The sequence below is a fragment of the Perognathus longimembris genome, chromosome 20 (assembly GCF_023159225.1).
Source record: "Perognathus longimembris pacificus isolate PPM17 chromosome 20, ASM2315922v1, whole genome shotgun sequence".
Classification (NCBI taxonomy): Eukaryota; Metazoa; Chordata; class Mammalia; order Rodentia; family Heteromyidae; genus Perognathus; species Perognathus longimembris.
Genome location: NC_063180.1, coordinates 37,240,309 through 37,258,799, shown reverse-complemented (window position 1 = coordinate 37,258,799; position 18,491 = coordinate 37,240,309). Strand labels below are relative to the sequence as shown.

At 42.3% G+C, this 18,491-nt stretch overlaps 1 protein-coding gene across 1 annotated transcript in view; it reads left to right on the top strand.

The window, feature by feature from the left end:
* The window catches only part of Ttc23 (tetratricopeptide repeat domain 23), a 44,532-nt gene that overhangs the window by 3,161 nt on the left and 22,880 nt on the right, over positions 1–18,491 (top strand). The window contains exons 2-6 of the mRNA XM_048329701.1: positions 5,232–5,431; positions 6,265–6,388; positions 7,314–7,464; positions 7,655–7,780; positions 15,082–15,259. Coding sequence (XP_048185658.1) covers positions 5,232–5,431; positions 6,265–6,388; positions 7,314–7,464; positions 7,655–7,780; positions 15,082–15,259 — 779 coding nt within the window. The remainder of the gene's footprint in view (positions 1–5,231; positions 5,432–6,264; positions 6,389–7,313; positions 7,465–7,654; positions 7,781–15,081; positions 15,260–18,491) is intronic.

Below are 18,491 nucleotides of genomic sequence, written 5' to 3'. Positions count from 1 at the left end.
ATATCCCTTAGTTCAGTACTTAAGAAGTTGCTTCCTAACCTAAGCACATGAAATTTTATATATAGCTTGAGGTAGGGGTCCAGCTTTGTTTATTTGAATGTGGAATGCCCAGGGATTGCATTATGAGTGTAGATAATTTGAGAAATATCATTATCTTAGTAGTTTTGAGGCTTCAAATTCATGAGCACAAGATGTCTCTCCCCCCCCCAAAAAAAGATGTCTCTCCCTGTATTTAGGTATTTCACTTCTTTAATTTTTCGTATTTATATCTTATACTTCTTTTATTATATTGATCCTAAGTATTTTACTCTTTGATGCCATTATGAGAATACAAATAGTTTCTTATTTTCAGGTTATATATGTTTAGTGTATAGATACATAAATTTTCAAGCCAGATATGGTGAGTCATGTCTATAATTCTAGCACTCAAGAACCTGAAGAAGGAGGATCATGAGTTTGAGGTTAACCTGGACTATACAGCAAAGCCCTGATTTGGAAAAGAAGAGAGGGGGTTTTGTTTACTTATTCTGTATCCTATAATCTTCCTGAAGTTGTTTAGTAACTCTAGAAGGTATTTCATTTCTTTACTTTTTCTGGATTCCATGTATGGGAGCATGTCGTCTGATTATAAAGTTTTATTTCTTCCTTTCTGTTCTACATACCTTTATTTCTTTTGCTTTCTCTGTTATTCTGGCTAGAATATTCCTTATGATCTTGAATACAGTTTGGTGGGAGAAACAATCCTTGCCTTATTTCCTATCCAGGGACAAAAGCATTCCCATCTTCACCAAGTATGATGTTTTAGGTCTTCTCATCATTTTTTCATCAGGTTAGGAAGCTTTTCTCCTGAGTAAGTATTTGAGTGTTTCAAAGGTTGTTTCTAGGGCTGGGAATATGGCCTAGTGGCAAGAGTGCTTGCCTCCTACACATGAAGCTCTTGGTTCGATTCCCCAGCACCACATATATGGAAAACGGCCAGAAGGGGCGCTGTGGCTCAAGTGGCAGAGTGCTGGCCTTGAGCGGGAAGAAGCCAGGGACAGTGCTCAGGCCCTGAGTCCAAGGCCCAGGACTGGCCAAAAAAAAAAAAAAAAAAGGTTGTTTCTATACATGTCAAGATGAGCATGGGTTCATTAATCTAATAGACCTTTGGTATTCAAGGATACATGGTTCCAAAGAAAAGGTGGTGCCTCAAGGAAAAGCTACACGTGTTCAGGAGTTACAGAGTTCACTACTGTACTGCAGGTGCTTGGTTCATTTTCCCCAGAACACTGTTCCTCCTCTGCTAAAGAGGATGAGTCAACAAATCTGAAATTTGTACCTCATTGCTTAAATTAAGTATATCACATAGCTTTTTTTGGATTGGATTTGCATTATGGTTTTATAAGTTTTAGCTTGATTTTGGGACCCCATGTGCTTTGGGGGAGGCATGTTTACCCAAAAATTAAGAGCAGGGCAACATCACACAGTTGTAACCCAACTGGCCACACATGGAACTGTCTGAGAGCTTTTCTTTTTCCCCACATCAGCTGAGTTGTGTAATGCACATGCAAGTATGATTAAATTCTTGTTTTGAACTTTTAATTTTTTTCTCTTTATCATCAATATTAGTATGGACCACACTTGATCAAAACTGCATGTAATGAGTCCATGCATAAGGCAGGTTTACTGTAGAGTGTGTTACATTCATGATTTCTCATGTTATCTCAACTTTCTTTTCCTGAGATAAATCCTCCTTGGTCAGAGTATGTAGTCCTTGGATACTAGATTTGGGTTGCCATGATTTTTATGTTTGCTCTTTTTCTTCAGATGCCTTTGCCTGGCTTTGACTCCTGGTTCCTTCTGCATTTTCTGACAGTTTATGTAATATTCATTGTAGGTGTGTGTGTGTGTGTGTGTGTGTGTGTGTGTGTGTGTGTGTGTGTGTGTGTTTAATGATTTGGTAGAATTCACAACTGAGAACTAAGGCCACTTGGGCCTGGGCTAAACTTTGTTTTTGGTTTTTTTGGTGTTTTTTTTTTTTTTTTTGCCAGTCCTGGGGCTTGAACTCAGGGCCTGAGCACTGTCCCTGGCTTCTTTTTGCTCAAGGCTAGCACTCTGCCACTTGAGCCACAGCGCCACTTCTGGCCTTTTCTATATATGTGGTGCTGAGGAATTGAACCCAGGGCTGCATGTATACAAGGCAAGCAGCACTCTTGCCACTAGGCCACATTCCCAGCCCTGGGCTGAACTTTGTACAAACATTTTTTTTTCTGTGCAAATTTTCCTTCTTTCCTTTTTTTTTTCTTCTGGTCCTGGGGCTTGAACTTAGGGCCTGGGAGGTATCCCTGAACGTCTTTTGCTCAAGGATGACACTATCACTTGAGCCACAGTGCTACTTCTGGCTTTTTCAGAGTATTTTATTGGAATTAAGAGTCTCATGGACTTTCCTGCCCAGGCTGGCTTCAAACTTTGATCCTCAGATTTCAGCCTCCTGAGTAGCTAGGATTACAGCTGTGAGCCCAAGTACCTGGCTGCAAATATTTTTAATTACCAATTTCTTTAATTGTTATATGTCTATTCAGAATTTTTTGACATTTCTTTTTAGTTTAGTTTCAATATTTTGTGTTTTTCTAAGTTTTTCCCCCCCCTAGTGCTTCGGCTTACATATGGGCAAGGTTGTCTTTTAAGTAATACAGTCATAATGAGTGTTATTTCCTACTGGCCATTACCCTGAGGGCCATGCCTCCTCCCTTAGGCCCCACTTCTCCCCACAAGTCAGCACCCAAAAATAATCACCTGGAACAGCCAGGATCCTTGCAAACTCAGCTTTACGCAAGCTGCCACCCACACAGATTGGCGGGTCCCCTTGCTCTTTCAGTCACTAAATGTTTTTCACAACATCTCTTGGAACTGGAAGACTGAGACCTCTGTTCTTCCTCTTACACTGATCTGAGGCCTATCAGGTGTTTCAGCATTCTACTAGATAGGTCTGGCAGAAGGAACATCAATTGATTGGGTAAGTCTGACTGGCAGTTGTGGGTACAAATTGAGAGACCTGGGAAGCTGAATCCAGAGCAGGCAGGAAGAAGGTGATGTGTGAAGAAGCCTGGGCTGATTTCTAATGAAATTTTAAGCTCCAGCTAGGCCTGTTAAAAGAAAAGGAAAGTGACTGATGATAGGCATGTATCTCAAAGTAAGTGAACTAAAAAGAGTAGGCTTTTATGCTTAGGATGTTACTGTATGATGCAACACACATTGATTATTTTTATGTCACAAAATTCTTTTCATTAATATATACATATATGTGTGTATGAGTATGTTATATCCTTTGATCATCATCCCTCAGTGCTCCTTCTCTCTTCCTATGCTGTTGATCCCTTTCTAGACAGTCTGCCCTTTTCATTTATATGGCTTTACCATTACTGTTATCAGAATATCACTTTAAGTACATACTCCACAAAGAAGGTAGAATATTGTAGTCTTTGACTTTATAAGCTTGGCTTACTTTGCTTAACATGATGATCTCCAATGCTATCCATTTTCCTATAAATGACAGTTTCATTTTTTATGGCAGAGTAATATGCCATGTATAAAGTCATTATATATATATATATATATATATATCAGTATATAGATCTATCTATCTATGTATAACATACTTGCTTTGTTCATTCATTAGTTGTTAAATCCCACTCATCTGGTTCCACTGTTCAATGACTTTGAAGAGACCTGCAATAAATCAGTATGCAGTTCTTTCCGTTATATCATTTGCCCAAGAGTGGTATGGTAGAGTCGTAAAGGTCTATTCTTAGTCTTTTGAAGAACCTCCATACTGATGCCCATAGTGGTTGCACTAATTTACATTCCCACAATGTGTGAGGGTTCCCCTCTTCCACCCCTACATCCTTACCAGCATGTATTGTTATTTGCTTGACAATTGCCATTCTGACTGGGGTGAGATGGAATCTTAGTTTTGAGTTGTATTTCCTTTATTGATAAAAACCATATACTTGAAGTGATGTCACTGATCCAACTCCTTCCAGAAACCAGGAAATTCATCCTCTTACACACTCATTAGCCCAGCCCCTTCTCACCAGTAATTCCCCAAGAGAACTTTTTTCTCTCCCTGTCTACCAGCCCCCGATGGGCCAACAGTTCTCATTGAGGTTCTTTATGCTCCTTTCATATGGCATTGCAGCATATCTCCATATCTCAGTAATTTATCCTCCTTCTTTTTCCCTTTCCCCTTCTCCTCATAAATAGTCCCTTAGTTAATTCATTTTCTATGTATATTTTGTGTGTATATATGTACACACACAAAGTTGTGTATATAGGTATACATACTGATGTTCATGTCCATGAGAATGTATGCCTTTCTACATAGAAAAGAAAATACACAACATCTTGCTTTTTTTTTTTTTTTTAGCTTGGCTTGTCTCAGTAGAATTATGCATTTTTTTTTAAGAGAAAAAAGTTTATCTTTAGAAGGATGATATTCTGAAGTAGTGAAGGCATGGCTGGGCCATAGAGTGCCTTCTTAGCTATGGATTATTGGTCTGTTTCGTTTGCTGGGTTTGGGGTTGTGTGTGTGTGTGTGTGTGTGTGTGTGTGTGTGTGATTTTTTACTCCATAAGTTATTCCAACTATTCCATTTGGCCAGAAGTAAAAGGTTAACAACAGTCATTTTTCCTGCCTCAAGATTAGTTAAGATCCATAGGAATTCATTGAAGCTCACTTGGGCTCACAAATTTAGGTGAGATATAGATGGATGGATAGATAGATAGATAGATGGACGGATTTGTGTGTGCTCTTTATTTGCGGCTTGAACTCAGGGCCTGAACACGGTCTCTGGCTTCCTTTTGCTCAAGACTAGCACTCTTAAGCCACAGGGCCGCTTCCAGCTTTTTCTGTGTATGTGGTGCTGAGGAATTGAACCCAGGGCTTCATGTATGCTGGTCAAGCACTTCACCACTAGGCCACATTCCCAGCTCCTATGTGTTCATTCTTTTATCCCAGACTGTTTGATTTCGCTAAAACTGAAAATAAGTCGAAACTCTTCCAAAGAAACCGGTCACCGTGATAACATTTGGGATGTGATGTTACGTATTTCAAAGAAGCCATTGGTAGAGTGTTGAAATTCTCCTAGATTCGAACCTCAATTTCTAAAGGAAAAACAAAATAAAAGTAGATCTTGAAAAGTAGCAGGACGAACAATCGTTTTAACCCCTTTCGCTTCTGTGTTTAACAATCAGAGGACAATGCGAGTGAGACTATGCAGGAATCGCAGGAAACCCATGTTTCCAGCCACCTAGATGAAGTGGTGGCTGCTGTCAGCATCACCTCTAGGAAGAAGGCTCTGAGCAAGCTGCCCCAGACGGCGCTGTTCCAGCCTCCGCGAGAGAAACTCCACCTGTGTGAGGAAAGGGTGAAGTCCTACTTCAGCAATCACCAGGTAAGGAGCCTTCCCCTTCGAGACCTGGCTATTGGGCACAGCCAAGAGAAGGATGGCTTTGAGGTTACCTTCTTAACCTCAGGAATGGCATAGGAAGGAACATGTAAGAAGGAGAACCTACTATAAACTCAAGTATAGGCCTGCCCAAGCCCCACCCAGCAGTAGACACGCCCACAATAAGTACAAGCTTGCTGAGAACTAGAGAGGAAAAGGACCCGCATGGAGGAGCTGAGGGAAGGGGCCTCAAGAGAGGAAATGGTTCATATAATCTACAGGGTAGGTGTGCCAGAGAAACGATCAGTTCAGTTCAGGCCTTGGATGGTGCATGTTAGGTACCCGAGGCATCTTAAAACTTTCACATGGTGAAGTGTTTTTTTGTAAGTTTTTATTTTAAAATGATTTCATACTTACAAGAAACTTATGATTCACCCGGTGGCAACATTTATTTTTGTTGCGTGTGTGTGTGTGCCTGAGTGTGTGTGTATGTGTGTGTGATGGTACTGGGGGCTTGAACTCAGGGCCTAGGCACTGTCCCTTAGCTTTTTCACTCAAGACTGGCACACTACCACGTGAGCCACAGCTCCACTTCTAAGTGTTTGCTGATTCACTGGAGATAGAGTCTCCTGGACTTTCCTGCTTGGGCTGTCTTTGAACTGGGATCCTGAGATCTCAGCCTTCTGAGTAGCTAGGATTATAGGTGTGAGCCACAAGCACCTGGCTAGGACTCAGTTTTTAAGAGAAAGGACAGTCATGCCATTAGATTTTGTTTTGTGCTTTGTGATTCATAAGTTTCTGGCTGTATGACAGGTAAGTTCACTTTCTTCTTGTGATAGTACAAACAGGCAATCCAGGAGCTCGTACGGTGTCTCGCGTTGACCAGAATTTGCTATGGTGACTCACATTGGAAACTAGCAGATGCACATGTTAATCTGGCCGAGGGTTACCTCCAGCTGAAAGGTGAGCTCATCTCAGACCCAGCAAGATCAGTGGGTTGGCTTCTGTTGTTCACCCCAAATTTGCTTCACATTCATCTAGCAGGTTCAGGCTTTAGGATAGTCTTCTTTCTAAATGGTGACACGTCAGCAAGACACCTCACAGAGGAAAATGGGAAGGAAGAAAGATTGTAACCTTCTAAGTGTGTTTGTTTATTAAGAAACCATTAAAAAATTAAGATTCTTAGAAGATAGTTCATCTGTTAGGTTATGAAAGGTATTATGAAAGAACCCAAGAAAAGGGAGAGTGGCTTAGAATGGAAGCCACTCATATCATTCTTGATGAAGAAGAGTCTCTTCACTATAAATAACCAATAGGCTGACCCAAGCTGGAATAACTGAAAACATGTTGGCTCATATAATTTAAATATAAAACTTGCTTTAGCCTTTGCTATGGCTGATATTTAAACAATGTGACCAGGAATTGGTTTCTCTCTTTTCTCATCACTTGTCTGTTTTGTTGGCATTGGTTCCATCCTTAGCCAGGCTTTGCACACACGGCAGCAGCAATGATGCCAGCAGTTCCAAAGCATTCCCAGGAGAAAAAGAATGTCCTGTTAAACATCCCAGAATTTTAGTACATTCTAACTAGACCAACCTGGGTCTAATCCAGATCACCTGGCTTAGCCATCCCCAAAGGAAAACAAGAAGAGAGATGGTTTCAGGAAGGAGAAACAATGTCTTCTATTCTCTGACTGTGCAACTTGGGGAGATTGCATTTTGATGGTTGTTACAGTCCTGATACTATTTCCTGCTGCCCAGATACATTGTGTGTTACTGGACAACAGGTGGGGAGTTTGTCAGATTCCCTGGTCACGGAAAAGATGTTTCTGTCATGAGAGCATGCTGAGGTTGAAGATAAACTTAGATGTCTCTTTCTTTCTTTATAGGATTCTCACTGCAAGCAAGACAGCATGCAGAAAAAGCCAAGGGAATCCTGGTCAGTGCTATCATGTCTCCCTATAATGACAACACAGATGTTTTCAGGTGTTCCATAGAGCTCTTCTGCACCCTGGGGAAAGCCTTACTCTCTCTTCAAAAGTATCCTTTGCCTCTAATATGCACAATTAGAATACTGCTCACATAATACTTATATTTAATCTGTAAGGCCAACTGAAAAGTTGCTAGATGACTCTGGACGAATGATAGGAAGTCTAAGAGACAAATGATGCCCGTAATCTGGAGTCTTAGAATCTGGAGCCAGTGGGAAATTTTCCTGAACACAACCCAGATATAAGGAAGCTGCTGAGAATCTGACAAAAGCAGACAAACTTTCCAAGGAGCTGCTCCAGTGTGGAAGGATTATAAAGGAAGAGTGGACGGAAATCCAAGCGCGGATCAAGTTTTCATTTGCACAGTGAGTTTCAAGTTGAGAACTTGGTGCATGTGGTGACTGAGGTTCTTGGCCAGGGAACTCTATCTTCTGATAGGAGGTTCATCTTCACGGGGCACTGCCCGTGGTTTCTCCCAAGGCCATAGTACATAAATAAGAGGAATGCAGTCACATCAAAGCAGCCTCATCACACAAGATGAACCCCAGTGTTACTGGGTGTCCAGAGCCAACCTTGGCCCTTTTGGTTGTATTTTGTTTTTGAGATAAAAGTTTCAGGCCAGGGGCTGGTTGCTCACACCTGTTATCCTAGCTACTCAGGAGGCTGAGATCTGGGGATCGCAGTTCAAAGCCAGCCTGGGCAGGAAAATCCATGAAACTAATATCTCCAATGAACCACCAGAAAACTGGAAATCACACTGTAGCTCAAGTGGTAGAGCACTAACCTTGAGTTGAAGAGCTCAGGCACAGCGCTCAGGCCCAGAGTTTAAGCCTTATGATCGACACTTAAAAAAAAAAAGCTTCAGTCATTATACCTGGTTGTCCTTAACTCACAAACCCCCTGACTCTACTTCCAAAGTAGCTGGGATAATGGGTATATACCATCACCCTTGCCTGCATGTCTACTTTAGAAAACTATTTGTCATTATCCACTAGCTTTAAACCTTTGTATACACTGTGTCATTCCTAAATCCAAATCCAACAGAAATACTTTCATATAGTCACCAAAAGACATAGCAAAGAATGTTAAAAAAAAAAAAAAGATATCATTTGCAATTGCCAAGAATTCAAAACAGCTCAAAGCGGGGCTGGGGATATAGCCTAGTGGCAAGAGTGCCTGCCTTGGATACACGAGGCCCTAGGTTCGATTCCCCAGCACCACATATACAGAAAATGGCCAGAAGCGGCGCTGTGGCTCAAGGGGCAGAGTGCTAGCCTTGAGCGGGAAGAAGCCAGGGACAGTGCTTAGGCCCTGAGTCCAAGGCCCAGGACTGGCAAAAACAACAACAACAACAACAACAACAAAAAAAAACAGCTCAAAGATTCATCCAAAGCAGAATAGATAAGATCATGATCCATACGTGCACAGAAAATGATCAAACCACCCCTTGCTCAACATCACTGGGTTTCTGGGTGCTTCTCACAAATCCCGTGTTCAGTGAAAGAAACCAGGGTCCAAAGAATCCAAGGATTCCACTTATTTACCTGGGAGGGGTGTTGATGACCCATCCAGATCCTCTTCAAAATTAGGCAGGAAACACACAAATAAGAGATCCAAGATCTGGTATTTGTTGTATATGGTTGAGACCTGACAAATGTCTTGGTTCTTCCTATTTAGCAGCTGTTGCTACAAAGCAGGGTAAATCCAAACCAGCAGTACAAGATCTCACCTGCAGGTGGCGGGCCTAGCACACATCTGTACTGAAAACCCAGCTGGCCTTGGAGTTAATCTTGGGAGCTTGTTGTACAAAGTTGCTTTTGTGTCTCACAAAGTTGTTTCAAACATTGCCAGTTTTATTGTTTTATTTTGATTGTTCACCCTGATGTCCCAGTGGGACATTCACATTTAAATTAAATGATCATCATCCAATTAATTTGCTCCTTGAAATCTGCCCAAACTGATCTTCTTTAGAAGCGAAACTTGGGGTTTATACATTGCTATAGTGACAACTTGAACCATAGGGACCTTTTCTTTAGCCAGGTCTTGGCAGTAGAAGGCCAGGGTAATTTCTCAGGCAGCGCTGGTAGGATTTATGTCCCTCTTAGAAGGAATAGTTTTTTGTGTACCCGCTTCCACCTCCATCTGCTTCTCCTTTTATGGTGCCTATCAAGGCTGGCTGGTGCCTTTCTTCCTGGCCCTACAGACAAAGCTGGAGGGCTGACTCATGTTCAGGGTGGGGGCGGGCGGCGTTGCTTCCATCCCAGCATCAGGCTTCTTCCCTCCACATCCTCCCCTCCACCCCACTGCCCCTGAACTGACAAGACTTGCTAACTCCCGACAGTGGATTCAAATAATGAGTTCTGGCGTTATATTTTATTTATACATCTTTAAATCTTTAAAGCTGTTAAATTTCACAGCAAAAGCAGGCAAGTGTCCCACTCAGTGGCCACAGTCATATTCTGTTCCATTTACTTATAGAGATCCCCAGGGACAGAGTTGCCTTAATACATATAGTCACACACGATTGCATCACACACACACACACACACACACACACACACACACGCCCTTTGTATGTGTCCTCATGGTGACAGTGTATTGGGAATTGCTGCTCCAAAGCATGTGACTTGTCCCCAGCTTCCTCTATGCTTTTGAAGTCTTCCACAACTTTCCCCTGTAAGTATTTGGCTAACATTATTGTGCTGGGCTAGCCCAGAAATAAGCAACCACGTTTCCTAGAGCATCCACAGAGCACCTGGGGAATTTTTCTCACCACTCTGCCGTGGTACAACCATGTGGTCTTTGGAATCCAGAAGCCCTGGGTTCGAGTCAGTATTCATTCAGACTGTCCCAATGGATAGATGTGGGCAGGTTCTCTGCTTCCAGTCAGCTTTGCTGTCTTTCCCTGTGAATGTCCGAATATCAGGACCTCAAAGAACTGCTGGGAAGATTGAAGAGACACCAGATAGACCTTTAAAACAATAGAGGGGGAGGGAAGAGAGAGAGAGAGAGAAATGAGGAAGGTATGGAGAAAATGAGAGAGAGATGGGAAGAGGGATGTGAAGAGTAAGAAAGGAGAAAAGGAAGAGAAGGAAAGAACGGAGGGAGGGAGGAAGAGAGGGAGAGAGAAGCTGCCAGCTGTTGACCCCCTCTGGGCAAGCTCTTGTCCAGTGCTTTGCCTCCTCCATCCATTTCAGCCTTGTCCTCCCTGTGAAGTGGAGAAACCCATTTCCATTTTCAAATGAAAGGACTGAGGCTGGTGGAAGGGAAGTCATTTCCAAGGTCACATAGCAGGGAAGTGCACAGCAGAGCCTTATCTAGCAGTCTCTTTTGCCCGGGCTGCTAACACTGACTACAGAATGGAATTCTCACAATGCACTCCACAGCAGAACCTTTCCTTGTATGTAGAGAAACCCACACATAAACCTTTTCTCACTTTGACTCTAGAAAATTCCCAAGTCTTCACTTGTCCTCTTTGGGGATTGGTTTCTCATCAGGTTCCAATCACCAGTGGCATGCCTGCAAACCCTTGTTCACCAGCGCAACCATATATCATGGCCAAATTCTAGAATTTTTAAAGAGGAAGCAGTCTGGCCCCATAGTAATACCAGAGGAGACTGCACACTTGTTGAGAGCATGTGGAAACGAGTTTCTGTCCCCGTGAGACCTCAGGAATTTGCCAGAATGAGATGCCCTCATACACTCCCTGCAGTTGCTCTGGATGTATTTTCATTCAATAGAACACTGCTACAGTTGAAGTTGCAAAGCTGCCAAATTACCATACTGCCCCATCCTGTTGTCCAAACCCCCCTGTGTTCTGTCTAGTGTGTGTCCTAAAGATACCGGACATGTTATTATGGGCACCCTAGAGAATAAATCCTCAAAACATCCCCTCCTCCTGCCCCAGGTAGATAGAAAGGAGAGAGTAGTGTGCTCTCCCAAACATTACGTATGAGGAAATGGAAACAGACAGGATTACTGGAAATTGACTGATGCTTTAAGTGAGCGGGAGATGGAGGTAAGACTGTAATTTAGTTATTTCTCAATATAGTACACTCCGTCTTTCTATTCCTTTTTTATTAAATATATTGTGAAATGAAGGTAAATTATGTTTTCTGTTTTGGCCTTCCTTTTATGTGAGCTCTCTCAGAATGCTCTCAGTGAGCTCCTGAGGCTCATTGTGGACCACATTAGCTGCATAGCCTCCCTTTCTGGCTGCATTAGTGTCCTGAATTAACAGAGAGAAGTGATCTCAAGGGGGAGGGGGGGATGTAAAGTGGGCTTCATTCTGTATATGAACTAAACAACCGACTGTTGTACTCATTCAGCTTCTTAATAAAATACTTGAGGCATATAAAAATGTGGTTATTGTTCCAGGCATGGTGGCTCAGGCATGTAATCCTAGCTACTTAAGAGTTGGAGAAGATTGTAGTTCCAAGTCAGCCCTGGCAAGAAGTGTAGCAAGACCCTATCTCAACAAACAAGTCAGGAGTAATGGCATGTGACTAGAGTCCCACCACATGGATAGGAGGTATAGGTGGAAGGAACATGGTATAAAACTCCCAGGGGAAAAAAAGCAAGACCCTCTCTGAAAAATAAGTAAAGCCAAAATGATCGGGGTGTTTGGATGAAAGGGTAGAGCACCTGCACACGTAAGCCCTGAGTTCAAACCCCAGTACCACCCCTACCCCCACACATAGATACTGTCATGCAATTTCTCATGTACACATCACAAAACAGATTTCACACTAGTGGGAACCTGTTGTGGCACTCTCTCCAGTCCTGTTTGCTTCTCTCTCGTTATGAGAATTATCACACTGCCTCCGTGTTTGCGACTCTCTGTGTGTTTTTGTACAATTGCACCTTTCCAATGGGTGTATGCCACTGTATTCTTTATTGTTGTGCACCATCCTGGTCACCATCTTTGATTTTTGGCTTTCTTCCCAGGCAGTTTCCCAAAAAGAAATCAACTTGGTCTTTCTATTTGCTTTCTTACTCGTCTGTGACTATTGCAGGCAGCCGTGGCGACAAAAGACCCATTCTTGCTCCCTTGGCACACTTTACATCATTTATGAGCACTAAGAGGAAAAAAAAGATGAAGGCTTTTTTTCCTTTGCTCAAATATTGGTGGCTTTGTCTCAATTTGCCACGCTCAATTCAGTGGGAAAATGTCGAAAGTCGTTTGGAACGGATATGATTTTCCCTAGACTCTAAACAAGAGATCAACAACTTCTATCTGTACATAGCCAGATAAGGCAGAGATTAGGGGGATCAGGATGCAAGGCCACCTCAGACAAGAACCTAAGGAGGCCCGCATGTCAAGTAAAAGGCTGGTCATGGTAGTGCACGTGAGTCGTCCCAGCGACAAGGGATGCATCAGTAGAAATTGCGTTTTAGGCTAGCCTGGGGAAAGTCATAAGATCCCAGCTGAAAAATAATAGCTAGGGAGGAAACAGAGGAGGGGGTTAAAATTTCATTTTGTATTTTGTACAGAAACTTTTCCCACATACAAAACAGTGTCTAATAGTCCTCCCAAATATTTTGGATCGCTATATATTTTGCTTTATTTACTTTTATTTTTTGGACAGATGTGGGGCTTGAACTCAGGGCTGGGACGCTGTTCCTGAGCTCGTCAGCTCAAGACTACTGCTCCACCACTTGAGCCACAGCACCACTTCTCTCCCAAATATTTTAGAGAAGAGTATTTTTTTTTTTTGTAGAGGTTTGCGGCTTTGTTACAGAGCAATATTTTTCACACGAGAGACTCTTAAGATGCTATAAGAACATTTCCTCACTGCTCTTATTTTAAAATTAATATATTTTTTTCTGACGTAACACTCATAGAAAAAGTTCGGGAAACGTAGAAAAGCATAATCACGGAAAGTCAAATGGCAATCCATCTGCTTATTAGGTGATTGCTGCTAACATGTAAGAGATCATTTTTTGACATGTCTGAGTGTACATGTTCATGAAAATTAGATATCAAATATCTACACACATGAGATGATGCCCAAGATATCTTTGTAACTCGACATTTTACTTACGAACAGGAAAAGTAGATACACTTCTGGGTGATAAAGTAAGAGCCACTGCAGTGTACAACTGTGACCTACCTGGACAGTTCCTTCATAGGGAACTGTAAGTGATGTGCGCTTTTCCATTATTACCAAGAACGCTAAGCTAGACATTCTCTTATGTTTCTGGTTGCCCTGCCCGAGTATGTTGTCAAGATTAAGCCCTAGACGCGACATGAGCACAATTATACATGCAGATAAGTGTAATTTTGATTTCAAAAAGTTTGTGCTCAGACGATATTTTCCCCAGCCGTCAGTTCATGGGAATACTTCACCTCCTTAGCATTACTGGAAAGTTCTGCAATTTCAGCATCGCTAGCATTCCTCGTGGTTATTATTGTTGTTTGGCAAACATATTTTATGTATTTATAAACCATTCCCCTGCATAGCACTTGCTATGGTCAGAAAACTGTATTTGAGGGGCTGGGAATATGGCCTAGTGGTAAATTGCTCGTCTCATATACATTAAGCCCTGGGTTCGATTCCTCAGCACCACATACATAGAGAAAAAAGCCGGAAGCGGCGCTGTGGCTCAAGTGGCAGAGTGCTAGCCTTGAGCAAAAAAAAGCCAGGGACAGTGCTCGGGCCCTGAGTTCAAGCACCAGGACTGGCAAAAAAAAAAAAAAGAAAGAAAAAGAAAACTGTATTTGATGTTTTTGTGAATATCAACAAATTTATTCTTTCTAATAGCCCCAGCAAAGTGGACACCGTTAGTGTTCTCGACATGTAGGTAAGATCACTGTTGCTAGTGGTTGCTACATCTAGCAAGTGCAGAGGCCAGTGCTGGAACCTTCCTGTGGTTCCAAAGTTCATCCTCCCAAGTCCTGTGCCCCTCTACCTCCTGCACTAAAAGCTTAGCTGTCAAGCAAATGGATTAGGGAGTCCCACCCTCACTACCAGGCTGCCTGTATTTCCAGACTTTCTTACATTAATGATTTTTAAATTATCCTTTTGATAGAATTAAAGCTAGTGAGGTAGGTTTATTTAAATTGTTATTGTTTTGTTGTTTGCTTCTTCTTCTTTTTTTTTTTTTTTTTTTGGTACCAGTCCTAGGGCTTGAACTCAAAGCCTGGGACCTGTTCCTGAGCTTCTTTTGCTGCTGCAGCACCACTTTTTCTGAGTAGTTTATTGGAAATAAGAGTCTCATGGTCTTTACTGCCTGGGCTGGTTTTGAACTGAGATCCGTAGGTCTCAGTCTCCTGAGTATCTTGGATTACAAGTGTGAGTCACCAGCACCCAGCTGACAAGATCGTTTTAAGAAGGGGGAAGGCTGGGAATATGGCCTAGTGGCAAGAGTGCTTGCCTCGTATACATGAAGCCTTGGGTTCGATTCCCCAGCACCACATATATAGAAAATGGCGAGAGGTGGCGCTGTGGCTCAAGTGGCAGAGTGCTAGCCTTGAGCAAAAAGAAGCCAGGGACAGTGCTCAGGCCCTGAGTCCAAAGCCTAGGACTGGCCAAAAAAAAAGAAGGGGGACAAGTGCGAGCAATAGAGGGTTTTGCTTGATAAAATATATTGGATATCCCTTGTACAACTAATGTATGTTGATTAAAAAATCATTTTAAAAATCACCTGTTTGATTTTTTTTTAGGGTATATCAATGTCAGAAGAAATTAAAAGAAGCTTTACCCCACTACAAAGAGGCTCTGGAATATACTGTGAGCAGCAAAGGGGACAAGAGTATGGAGTGTGTACCCATACTGAGGGAACTGGCAGGCACCGAGCAGGCGCTGGGGTTCCACGACGAAGCCATCACACGTCTCTTACAGGTAACGGGTCGTGCGTGGGACACTAGACCTGATGCTTTTCATCAACACCAGGGCTGCAGAAGCTCTGGAAGTGGCTTTGTGGTTGGCTCCAGATTAGTGTAACCCTTGGCCAAAATAGATGCTCAAATAGCCAGGCAGTGAATACAGGACACTCAGCGTTGGCTAGTGACTGTACATTCTGCAGAGCCAGTGGCCCCCTAAGAATGGCTTTTCTCATTATAGATATGACTTGCAATATTTTCCAGGTGAGGTTTCTTTATCCTGTACTAGTTTCTATGATTGTAAGATTCCTCAGTGAGTCTTAATAACCAATAAGTAGGTGGACACACACACACACACACACACACACACTCAGGAGAAGAGAAGGGAGGGGAAGGGAAAGAAGGAGAGGGGAGAGGAGAGAAGCAGAGAGGAGGAAAAATAGGTTCATGTGCCTTGGGGATTGACAAGCCTGAAGTCCATAGATAGACTAGCCTAGCAGTCTAGAAACTGGGGCAATCTCAGCAGTTTTGTTCCTTAGGTCATCAGTAGACTAGATGAGTTGAATTAATGGATGGAGAGTAGACATCTTCACTTAGAGTCATAGCATTACCTACATATACACACAAACACACATAGACACACAACACAATTTATCTGGTATTGAACCAGACAACTGGGCACCAATGATTTAGCAAGTTGACACATAAAATTAACCTTCACAGTGAGGTTGATGGATGTCTTTGTATCATATCATCCACTAAAAGCACTTTAACGTTTCCTTGAGAATTTAAAATATCGATTTGCCCATCCCTGTTATTTCAAGATATGATGATATGACACTAAGAATACACTATTGCCATGTCACTTTTAATTACTCCGATCATTTCTACTCCCACACAGACTGTTAGAGAGCCCTCTTGGCTCGCTCTATCTGGACCATCTCTTGTAATCACTATTAACACTCTCTAACACATTCTTTCCAGCTTATAGATAAGAAAGGCAAGAATTAGAAAGGTTGGGCGATATGCCCAGGAGGGCATAGCTAATAAACGACACAACCTGGATTCAAATCCAGTATTTCTTTAATTAAGATTCTTCTGTGTGATAGGTAGGGGATGGATCCTGGGAGGGTGTAGCAAGGGGAAGTGGGAAGGGCCAGACTGGGATATGGAGGAAAGGCAGCGCGTGGCTCTGAGCAGAATGGATACTGGCAATGAAGAGATGTAGATAAATTGAAGAGAGATGCTGCAGAATTGGTTAAGATGTGGAGATTGGCAAGGGCCAAGAGAAGGGGACTCGTAAGTAGCAGGGAAGGTTGTTTGGTGGTCATACATTATTGTCACACTCACTGGTATTTGTGTGTGTGTGTGTGTGTGTGTGTGTGTGTGTGTGTGTGTGCCACTCCTGGGATTTGAACTCAGGGCCTAGGCTCTATCCCTGAGCTTTTTTTTTTTTTTAATTAAGGCTAGTAGCACTCTACAACTTGAGCCAAGCTCTCCCTAAGTAAGCCTTTTTGGTAGTTAATTGTAGATTAGAGTCTCATGGCTGGCCTTGAACCATAATCCTCAGATCTTAGCCTCCTGAGTAGCTAAGATTACAGGCATGAGCCACCAGTGCCCAGCTACACTAGTATTTTTGATGGCTGCTAACTGTGTTGACTCCATGCCTTTCTACTGGGCATGTGCAGCTTGTCTGCACCAGTAGTACACGGGCATGCAACCTGCCCATAGCCTGTCCCAGTCCAGTGTATTGCCAAACTTCCCAGTTAGTTTCCATCTGACAGGTGAAAAAGGACATCTCATCTCAACATGAGTCTACTTTGTGTTTCTATTTTTTTAATGGAGTTGAATTTCTTTTCACATGGTTAAGGCACTTGACTATTGTTTTTTTTTTTTTTTTTTTTTTTGGTGTTTTTTTTTTTTTTGGCCAGTCCTAGGGCTTGGACTCAGGGCCTGAGCACTATCCCTGGCTTCCTTTTGCTCAAGGCTAGCACTCTGCCACTTGAGCCACAGCGCCACTTCTGGCTATTTTCTATCTATGTGGTGCTGAGGAATCAAACCCAGGGCCTCATGTATACGAGGCAAGCACTCTTGCCACTAGGCCATATCCCCAGCCTGTACTTGACTATTTTTGCTGAATTGTGTCTTGTGCATTACTCATATCAGTTGCCAGTTTTTAAATAGGACTTTGATCTAGTTTTCCTTAACTGATAAAAGGTATTTTTTTAATTCCTTACACATATTGCCCTTTATCTGTGATCTACTTTGCAAATATTTTTCACTCTGGTTTCTATTCATCATTTTCATTTTTCTGACAGTTTTAATTGAGATCATCTATGCCATAACCTGTATTCTTTTAAAGTGGTAGTGGTTTTATTATATTTAAAACTTCTGGGGCTGGGAATATGGCCTAGTGGCAAGAGTGCTTGCCTCGTATACATGAGGCCCTGGGTTCGATTCCTCAGCACCACATATACAGAAAATGGCCAGAAGTGGCGCTGTGGCTCAAGTGGCAGAGTGCTAGCCTTGAGCAAAAAAGAAGCCAGGGACAGTGCTCAGGCCCTGAGTTCAAGGCCTAGGACTGGCCAAAAAAAAAAAACAAAAAACTTCTACAGCCATTACCTTTAGCCATCTTTGCCAAAAAATCAACTGACCAGGAATATAAGGGTTTATTTTTAGACGCTCAGTTCCATGTTGTTGATCTGTATGTCAGCCCCCCTGCGAGTGTTCATTATCTCAACTATGGTTTTGAAATCGGTAACCATGAATCCTCTCACTTGGTTCTCTTTTTCAAGCTCATTTTGATTATTCAGGATCCCTTACATTTTGATTTGAATGTTAGGATCAACTTGTCAAATTCTATCTCCTCCAGCCCCCCCCCCCCCCGCCCGCCCCCATCAAAAGAACAAACAGAAAGCAACCAGGATTTGGGTAGGAATTGCATTGAATCTGTATTTCAACTTGGGAAAAGTTGCTAGGGTAACAACCTCAGCTCTTTCAATCCATGAACATGGGATACTTCATTTATTTAAATCCTCTATTATTTCTCTCAACTATGTTTTTCAGATTTTAGGGCTTAAGTTTTGCACTGACTTGATAAAATCATTCTTAAGTATTTCTTCTTTTTGATGCTATTACAAGTGGAAGTGTTTTCCTAACTTCCTTTATCTGATTTTTTTTTCATTGCTAGTGTTTAGGAAACAAGTGATTTTTAAAAAAATGTTCGTTTCATATCCTGCAACCTTGCTGAG